Below are 10152 nucleotides of genomic sequence, written 5' to 3' on the forward strand. Positions count from 1 at the left end.
GAGAGTTTGCTTCATCCAGATTTTACTGGAATGTGCAAAGTTTTTTAAGTTTTTACACAGTACTTTCATACAAATTTATCATCATGTACTAAATTTTTATATTTTTTAAGATACATAGGTACACTTTTTAAATATATTACTACGACTTTTTTGTTTGGACAGACTGCACTTTTACTGGTACAGCACGAAAAATGCCTGAACCTTCAAATTTTTTTAGTCACATGTAACCTAGAGAGTCCTAGAAAACCCCATTATCATCATCATCATCCTAAAATCCACAAGGGCGCATATAATTTTGCAGCAAAACTTGTACACCAAAAAATCCATAAAACCCAAACCACACAATGTGGTCCACGATATCCTCCCCAAACAGAACCTCATCCGTTGAGCAAACCTCCAAGAAATGTCGGTCTCGGAGAAAAGAGACTCTCTGATCGCCCCAAGACCCAAACTTTCTTCCCCCTTCCCGTCATTATTTCTGCAATTTCTCCTCGTATTTTCGTGTGTGCGCCCGCGCTCCATCCGGGATCGGCGACGGCAATCCGCGCACAGCCACCCACAATGGCGGCGGCGTGACCAACCTGCCCTGCCGCGGAGAGTTTTGCCGGTTCGCCTCTCTTGTTTTCCCTGCCTCCCCCCCCCCCCCCCCCCCCTCTCTCAGTCAGAGGCCGCGGTTTTTACTCCACCCCCTGACCTGTGGATGCCATCGAGGGGCACGCCGAGACCACGGGCGGCCTCGACAGCGACGCGCTTCCTCCCGCTCCGCTCCTCCCCGCCGCGCGCGCGTGATGCTCGCCGTCTGCGCGCGGCACGGGCCTGCCAAGCTCCCGCTGCCGCCGCTCGCGGGCGAGCGTGTCGCCTGGGTCGCCGCCGGCAGGTGGTGGTGCTGGCGCCCCGCGGCGGCGCGCCGTGGCGTCGCCGCGCGGGCCTCGTCCTTCAACTCCCGGATCGGGCTCGATTCCCAGGTTAGTCGCCGTTCTCGAGCATTCCGTCAAACAGTTCGTCGAAGCGATTCGGGGCGCCGCCCTTGGTCTAGCGATCTTGGCGGCTTCTAGTTCTCGAACCTTCGATGGGCAAATTGTACCCCATTTATGGGATAGATGGCTGAGGACACATGCTTTCTGTATGTGGTTCTAGCCTGTATATATTGTTCCTGTGGGCATTTCATCGAACACTTGTCTTGAAGCTAGAAATGAAGTGGATACTTTGTTAGTACTCGTTTGATTGCATCGATGGCTCCATAGTGATGTTGATTAGTAACTGATGCATCACATTCTTTGCTGTAGAATTCTCACACAAGGGACTTATCCCAGCTGTTGTGGGTGGGTCCGGTGCCCGGCGACATCGCAGAGATTGAGGCATACTGCCGCATATTCCGTGCCGCGGAGCAGCTCCAAAATGCTGTCATGTCGGCGCTCTGTGATCCAGAGACAGGTGAGTGCCCTGTGCGGTATGATGTGCCATCCGAGGACCTGCCAGTGCTGGAGGACAAGGTTGCTGCTGTGCTTGGCTGCATGCTGGCATTGCTGAACCGGGGTAGGACAGAGGTGCTTGCAGGGCGGTCAGGCGTCGCGAGCGCATTCCAAGGATCTGAGCACAGCACCATGGATAGGATTCCGCCACTGGCCCTGTTCCGTGGTGATATGAAGCGGTGTTGTGAGAGCATGCAGGTTGCACTTGCTAGTTACCTTGTACCGAATGAGGCTCGAGGATTGGATATCTGGATGAGGCTGCAAAGGTTGAAGCATGCCTGTTACGATGCTGGTTTCGCAAGGGTTGATGGTCACCCCTGTCCAACATTGTTTGCAAATTGGTTTCCGGTGTACTTCTCAACTGTGCCAGATGATCCGGCAACAGAGGAGTTGGAGGTTGCATTTTGGAGGGGAGGACAAGTTAGTGAGGAGGGTCTGGAATGGTTATTGGCTAAGGGATTCCGAACTATTGTCGATCTCCGTGAGGAAGATGTTAAAGATGATTTATACCTTTCAGCAGTTGGCAAAGCTGTCTCATCCGGAAAGATAGAGGTGGTCAACATGCCAGTTGAGATTGGGACTGCTCCCTCAGCCGAACAGGTTCAGCAATTCGCGGCGCTTGTGTCCGATGGAACGAAGAAGCCCATTTATCTTCATAGCAAGGAAGGGATTAGTAGGACGTCTGCAATGGTCTCCAGATGGAAGCAGTATGCCACTCGTGCAGAGAGACTGGCCACCAAAAAGCGTTCACCAATTGTGAATGGTAAGGCGCTGAAGAATGATCTGACAAATGGCCCAGGTTTCTCCTCAAGTGGTAGTGAAAATGGTGCAATAGTGAAGTCTGATAGAACCGTGGATGCTGGGGAAGCACGCGATATAGACATAGAAATTACAAGTAATAATCTGGAAGTTACTAATTCCCTTCCCAATGATCAAAGCACTGAACAAGGTGAAATGCATGACAGCAGGACAGAACTTCTTTCAGATTTTAAACTAGAGACTAGTCCGCTTAAGGCACAGTTTCCTACTTGCAATGTTTTCTCTAGAAAGGAGATGACCAAATTTTTTAGAAGCAAAAGAGTTTATCCAAAATCTGTTCTGAACTCTCGGAGACGATCGAGTAGCTTGATGATCTCGAGGAGAAAACAAAATCTCAGAGCTGAACATAATGAGGCCATTGATTGTGAAGCAGCAGACATGATGGTTTTGAAGAACGCAAATGGGACATTATTTGACAATGACTATATTTTATCGGTTTCTTCAGGTATCACTAATGGAAAACCCTCGAACAATGGAACCTCCACTTCTCTTGAAGAAAAGGAAAGTACGGCCTCGCTCCTAACTATTGATCCTAAAACGTCTAATGCCAGCAATCCCAATGGGAATGCTCAGCTTGGATCACAAAAACCATCTGAAAAGAACGGTGGTCCTTATCTTGAGAGATACCCTTCAGATACAATTGATGGAAGTATTTGCGCCACAACTGGTGTTGTCAGAGTTCAGTCAAGAAGAAAAGCTGAGATGTTTCTAGTACGTACAGATGGATTCTCTTGTACTAGAGAAAAAGTAACAGAATCATCATTAGCTTTTACTCATCCTAGCACCCAGCAACAGATGCTTATGTGGAAATCTCCTCCAAAGACTGTCTTACTGTTGAAGAAATTAGGTGATGAGCTCATGGAAGAGGCTAAAGAGGTGAATGCACAATTTCCATTTTTTTAGCACATATCTATTTATTGCATATCATTCGTATATCAATGCATCTTTCCTTTTTTCGTATTTGGTAGCAAAATGTACTCTACTCATCTTAAAAAATAAAGTTCCGGCATGCAAATTATGTATTCGATAAAATTACAAATACAGTGCTAGTGCTTGCAAGTTAATGTTGTATTTTCAGAAACTTACCTTACATCATGAATTTGTAGTAAGATGTGGAACTACATAGAATTAATTGCGAGACTTTTTGTATTGCAAGGTAATGTTGTATGCTCTTTGGTACATGTCTTCCAAAGTATCGAAGTTTGTCTAAGACTTAGTTATCTACTCTAACTGTACAAGCTGTTTGATAGTCACTTTGGATATACATTTCATGTACTTCTACCTAATTTTATCTTTTATTGGGCAATGTACACATCATTTGATATCATGTATACTTCCAATCACTTACTGTTCAGGTTGCTTCGTTTTTGCATCATCAAGAAAAGATGAATGTTCTTGTGGAGCCTGATGTTCATGATATATTTGCAAGAATTCCTGGTTATGGTTTTGTTCAAACCTTCTATACTCAAGATACCAGGTATAAGTGAAACATATGTAAGTCTGATAAGTGATATAAGCTGTATATTAATTTCTGCATTACTATTTACTAATATTATTTTGTACCAAAAATCAGCGACCTTCATGAGAGAGTTGATTTTGTCACATGCTTGGGTGGTGATGGGGTTATATTGCACGCATCAAACTTATTTAGGACTTCTGTACCACCTGTTGTCTCATTCAATCTTGGATCTCTTGGATTTCTGACTTCACATATTGTATGTTTCACACTCCATTCTAAGAGAATTTCATCATATGACTTTCTTTTGTCAAGTCTAAGCATGTAACATTTCCTTCACCTCAGTTTGAAGGTTTCAGGCAAGATATGAGAGCTGTCATCCATGGGAACAATACACTTGGAGTTTATATAACCCTTAGAATGCGACTACGCTGTGTAATCTTTCGAAATGGAAAAGCAATGCCCGGGAAAGTGTTTGATGTGCTAAATGAAGTCGTTGTTGATCGGGGTTCTAATCCATATCTCTCAAAAATTGAATGCTATGAGCATAACCACCTTATCACTAAGGTAAGATCTGTATAAAGTCTTAGAAACTAGATGTTATGCATCATTGCCCTTTGTCTATATTTCTCTCTGGAATTGTTTCGAGTACGCAAAGTTCACAATGGCAAATATTGAATTAACTCAATTTTCATGGGTGGCACCTCCAAATTTGTATTATGCTAGAAAAGTTTAGCCAGTGGTCACTTATGTTTCAAAATCGGTTATTGCAGTATAATCATCACATAATAGTGTCGCTGAGTCTACTTGCTACGCTTGATCTTGTAGTCCTGGAGATTATATTGCTGTTTGATGCTTGTATTTACATAGATGTTCAGGATTGTTGAACTACTATGTATCCACTGTAACTTCAACTACTTTGAGTTAATGGGAATGTATATAGGTTCAAGGAGATGGTGTGATAGTAGCAACACCAACTGGCAGCACTGCATACTCTACTGCAGCAGGGGGTTCAATGGTAGGTTAATTTTTTCAAGTTATATTACTAGGAAGAACCTAGCAAAAGAATTAACTTAAATTGTGTCCATGGCATGTAAACAATAGCATTTTCCAGATCCACATAATGCATGTTTCTTGTATTATATTTTCACTCCATGTGGCATATTATTTCAAAGTTCTGCGGCATATGGATATAATTTTACATTTAAGATGGAAATTTGGTTATATTAAAAAAACTTCTATCTGTCATGCATCATGTGTTACAGTATATGTGGATTGCACTAGCCCTTTCCATCAGTTAGGACTTTTGGTTGCGTTGGCTAGTGCATGAAGCTTAACATGGTATTAGAGCCTAAGGTCTTGAGTTCAAGTCCTGGCTTTCGCAATTTATTAAAATTTGTTGTTAAGCACGTGTTGACTTGTCTTCCCCGTCACACGTGAGAGGGGTGTTACAGTATATGTGGATTGTATTAGTCCTTTTCATAAGTTTGGACTTTTGGTTGCGTTGGCTAGTGCATGAAGCTTAACATGGTATCGGAGCTAAGGTCTTGAGTTCAAGTCCTGGCTTTCGCAACTTATTTAAAAAATTGTTGGTAGACCTTAGCTCCGATACCATGTTAAGCTTCATGCACTAGCCAACGCAACCAAAAGTCCGAACTGATGGAAAGGGCTAGTGCAATCCACATATACTGTTAACATCATGTACCTGTTTCAGTGAAGCCAAGCCGATGAACATCTGGAAAGCTCCTTGTCCTTGATTTCCACTGCAGAATTGTTAAGTGGTTCCTTTTGACAAGCTTAAAATACAAACACTTTCCACAAGCTTCACTAGCGCATTCAGTTTGTATACACACTATCTACTTCAATCATATTACAAAGTCTTCCTCTGTTGCCTGTGAGCAAGATTCAATCTACCTGTTGCAGTTAAGATCTTGTGTTTTAAATCTTGGGGGCAACCCATACCTCAAGGCTGAATAACGGAAAATGATGCTATGGCCTGTTTGTTTGGTTTGCTGGTGTAGTGCTTCGTTCAAATGTATTATGTCACGTGTTCTTTTGTCTTTTGAGCACCAAAAACACATTACTTGTGTTTAGTAACATTTTCACTCTTGCCAGTCAACTGTTCCTTTTCCCATGCGTGCTTTGATATATCAAGTGAAAAGAACAAGCTATTTACTGTGATCATTGTGGCTTTTGCTGTCCAGGTCCATCCAAATGTCCCATGTATGTTGTTCACTCCAATCTGCCCACACTCGCTGTCATTTAGACCTGTCATCCTTCCTGACTCTGCACGGCTTGAATTGAAGGTACGGAAATCCTCCAATAGATGGATGGTTAAATGCCTTGTAATCTTATGCCATTATCTCATCCTGATAAATTCTTGGCATTCTTATGTCTCTAGAATATCCCCTGTTCAAGAATTCGACCAATTAACCAGTTAATTTGCCTCTTCATCCCTACTCACCGAGTAACTGATAAACTAATAACTCAGCCTGTTAATTAATTAAATGGCCGATTAGCCTATTAATCCCCTGCTCGCCAGCCAACCGAACACCTACTATTTCCTCAACAATGAGAATATCCCTGGCCATGTTTACCCAAAAATACCTACTATTTCCTCAACAATGAGAATATCCCTGGCCATGTTTACCCAAAAATACCACAGCCTTTCTGTGCTGATTGATTGACTTTGCGATTTTTTACCAGATCCCGGACGACGCGAGAAGCAATGCATGGGTGTCATTCGATGGCAAAAGACGGCAGCAGCTGTCACGAGGAGACTCTGTTCATATATCCATGAGCGAGCATCCGCTCCCGACCGTTAACAAATCGGACCAAACGGGCGACTGGTTCCGTAGCTTGATCAGGTGCCTGAACTGGAATGAGAGGCTGGACCAGAAGGCGCTCTAGACACGCTAGAACCCTAGCATGTTCCTGTACATACATAGCTCTACACATAGATAACCTCATTGTGTTAGAAGATAGATGATCTTTTCTGTAGCATTCGTAACATTACATGAGACAGGCAGGCTTTTTGACCTGACAGCAGGTGATGGTAACACTGATAGTGCTTGTAATTATCCGCTCTGTAAATCAACAATATAGCCTGTTATTTCTGGGCCTGGCTGAAGATGACAGCCCACAGGAAGATGACAGCCCATTGTAATGAATCCCTTACTTCCGTTTTTGCTCAAACATATATACTGAAGCTGATGGCTAGCTTTCGCATTTGATCTTAGCATTACTATATGAAGATTTTATTTGAAGGATCAAGATATGTCACACAAAGGTATGGGTTCAATCCATGTAAGTACACAAATCCTTTGAGAAAATGATGATGTACTTTCAATTGTTCTTCCTCAACAGTAGACAGTCCCATATGTAAAGGAAGCGGGTACATATTTAGTAGCAGCTTTTCCTCAAGCAGTCTAGAATGGTAAACATGTGAGATCATTGCAGCATTCCCACGAGTGATCTATTCCAAAACAGCGTTTGCTTCAAATCGTTATTGACTAAGAAGTTGGTGCTGCATATTTCCGTGGAGCTATGAGGTCAGACATCATACCTTACTAGTCAATAACAATCAATCTTTTTTTCTTTTGAATTGAAGGATCAATCTTTCTAGCTATGTACTAATAGTAGTATGTTTAATATTCCCTATTAGGCTACACTATTGTTTACTTTTGCACCCTCGTTAATTCTCCTCGAACAAACTAATTGCGAGTTATCACTCTAGTGTTAGCAACTTGTCATGTCTCTTCAAAAAATGTTTCATGCTATATAAGCATAGAGCTTGACATCTACCCTCTGTTTCTCTGGGAACATGGTGCCTGCGCCATTCATCATCCTCTACCTGAAGAAACTCGCAACTTTCCAATCACAAAGAAGCCCTTCAGCGACCCGAACAATGGTCCTCCTCTTTGAGTGGGTGCGATGGAAGATTGCACACGTCGACGAATTCCGGTGGCTCAGGCTGATGATGTTCGTTGTTGTCCTGTTCTCAGGCACCAGAGCATGGACTAGCACTATCGCCGCATCAGTGTTGGGCATGCCGTTCTGGTTGGTTATGCCAGTGAATTTCGTGGGAGTCGTCCTAGAAGGGTTGCTCATGAATCTCGGTCTAGTGAACGCCATCGGCAACGGAGTAGTAATTTTCATTGTTTCAAGAGTCATGTCGCTGAACTCTCTTTGCCTTCCTTCCATTCTTCTGTATCTCTGGACATTTTTGCATTTCCGTAATATTTTAAAACTGAAAGGGGGTTAGTTCGGGTAAAAGAAAATCAAATGTCATGTGGGCTGCCGGGCCTTCTGTCCCTCAAAGAAGTCATTGAATACGAAATGATGCTTTGACCGAGTCCACTTTGAAGTGTTTTTTGCTGCATTTTGTATGTCGGTTCAAGGAGTAAATAACCCTTGCGAGGCATGTTTGATTAGTTGCAAACAAAAACATTTCTATTTTTCCTATGTGCAATAAACTGTCAGTCTTTAGTCCCTAAGAAAGAACTAGCAGTTTATATGTTTTGCAGTTGTTGGTCAAAAATGTCAGTACATATCTTGTTATTGTTTCATTTAATGAAATTTGTAATTACCAAACGTTCTGATTATCGCAACAGGTCCGAACGATCTGTTCTCCTTTCGTTTTGCTGATCCGACGACCAGTTTTTAAATCATGGTTAGTTAATGCTAGTGGCAAGTCTCACATCATGCATGGTGGGGCAGTTGGCCTTCTCGTGCACGTATGTGTTCCGCAACTCCTGCCGGCGAGTCCGGTCCAAGGTTGCGGACCGGAACTAGCGTCATAGTCGATCCCGCGCACATACAAAAAGTAAATTGACACAAAAAAGTAGATGAGAGTCTTTCTTTATTCATCATTGATCTGTTAAGTGGAGGGACTTGGTTCATGATGGACCAATGACTTGTTCCAGAAAGGGCCCAAGTTTCTCAACACTCATCCTTGGGCAGTTATCCGTATATCCATGAATCAAAACTTTGAAAAATCCAGTGGGAAAAAATATGAAGAAAGAGCGCATAGTATACATTGTTGTATTGCACGAATTGCCTCGCTAAAAACCTTAGATGAGAAATATTAGGAAAACTCACTCAAGGGAAAAAGAGTACAATCCACTCAACCACTCGGTTAAGTACTCAATCATCGGGATCGTGATTTTAGCGACAAGTTTGTGAAGTTTCTTCCTCTGAACCTTGCATCTCACTAAGTCTCACCATCCCGATTTCATGCACACACATCTCAAAGGATGATGCCGGTAATGATTTAGTGAACATATCAGCAAGATTGTCACACGACTCAGCATGCAAGATTCTCACTGCGTTCAACTGTTGCAGTTCGTGTGCATAGAAGAACTTGGGACTAATATGCTTTGTGAGGTTACTCTTCACATAACCCATGTGTACTTGTGCAACACAAGCAGCATTATCTTCAGAGATAATGGTATGGGTTTGTACGATGTTTAGCTCACACATCTGCTGGATGTGGCTGATCATCTGCCGAAGCGATACACATTCCTTTGACGTTTCGAATAGTGCCATGATTTCTGAGTGGTTCGTGAAGGTCGACACAAGTGTTTGCTTAGTTGATCTCTAGAAGAACGCAGTTCCACCATAAAGGAAAACATATTCAGTTTGTGATTTGCAATCATGCGGGTCCGAGAGATACCCAGTACCAGCATAGCCTATAAGGGATAGGTCTTGATTCCTTCTATAAAATAGGCCAAGATCTTTGGTCCCTTGCAGGTAACAGAAGACGTCCTTGACACCTTTCCAATGTCTCTTGGTAGGTTCAGAACCGTACCTAGCAAGCAAATTGACGGCGAAAGCAACGTCTAACCGTGTACAATTTACGAGGTACATGAGTGCTCCAACTGCACTCAGGTAAGGAACCTCTGGTCCCAGAGTTTCTTCCCCCTCTTCCTTCGACCTGAATGGGTCCTTGTCTGGCTGTAAAGATCCCCCGACCATCAGGGTCTTAGAAGGATATGCCTAATCAAATCCAAATCTTTCCAACTCCTTCTAGGCATAGGTCGACTGGTGCACTAGAAACCCGATTTTTTTTTTCAAAACTACTACCAAATTTACAACAAATTAAAAAAGCACCTATAAAAAAAACCAAAACTACCACCCCCGTCGGCCAGTCGGAGGCTGAAGTGCTGCGTGTCGGCAAGGTGGAGGCCGAAGAGCTGCTGTCGGCCACCAGGAGGCAGAAGAGGCTGCTGTCGGCCAGGGGGAGGCCGAAGAGTGCGTGTCGGCCACCAGAAGGCCGAAGAGCCCCTGGCTAAGTGCCCCCCTCCTTTCTCCTCTGACCCCTCTTTTCGCCCTCCCCGTCCTCCAGGCTCCCCAGCTCCACCTCCCACCCCGTTGCTCTCTGGTGCTTCCACCCCAGCGCCGATC

General features: G+C 43.5%; 1 protein-coding gene across 1 annotated transcript; it reads left to right on the forward strand.

Annotated features, from left to right (window-relative positions):
* The first annotated feature begins 360 nt into the window (after window positions 1-360).
* On the forward strand, window positions 361-6978 carry LOC123447927 (probable NAD kinase 2, chloroplastic). Its single transcript, XM_045124655.1, has 8 exons — window positions 361-965; window positions 1287-3167; window positions 3647-3768; window positions 3865-4006; window positions 4093-4314; window positions 4691-4765; window positions 5952-6053; window positions 6454-6978. The coding sequence occupies exons 1-8, from the start codon at window positions 789-791 to the stop codon at window positions 6655-6657; spliced, it is 2925 nt and encodes a 974-aa protein (XP_044980590.1). The 5' UTR covers window positions 361-788; the 3' UTR covers window positions 6658-6978.
* Window positions 6979-10152: the final 3174 nt, after the last annotated feature.

The sequence above is a fragment of the Hordeum vulgare genome, chromosome 4H (assembly GCF_904849725.1).
Source record: "Hordeum vulgare subsp. vulgare chromosome 4H, MorexV3_pseudomolecules_assembly, whole genome shotgun sequence".
NCBI lineage: Eukaryota > Viridiplantae > Streptophyta > Magnoliopsida > Poales > Poaceae > Hordeum > Hordeum vulgare.

Bases quoted from the DNA above. Each gene is read 5' to 3' on its own strand.
- LOC123447927 (XM_045124655.1), top strand. From the start codon at position 789: ATGCTCGCCGTCTGCGCGCGGCACGGGCCTGCCAAGCTCCCGCTGCCG. The intron at 3,168-3,646 runs GTGAATGCACAA...CTTACTGTTCAG, and splicing joins TCATGGAAGAGGCTAAAGAG to GTTGCTTCGTTTTTGCATCA. The intron at 4,766-5,951 runs GTAGGTTAATTT...TTTGCTGTCCAG, and splicing joins CTGCAGCAGGGGGTTCAATG to GTCCATCCAAATGTCCCATG.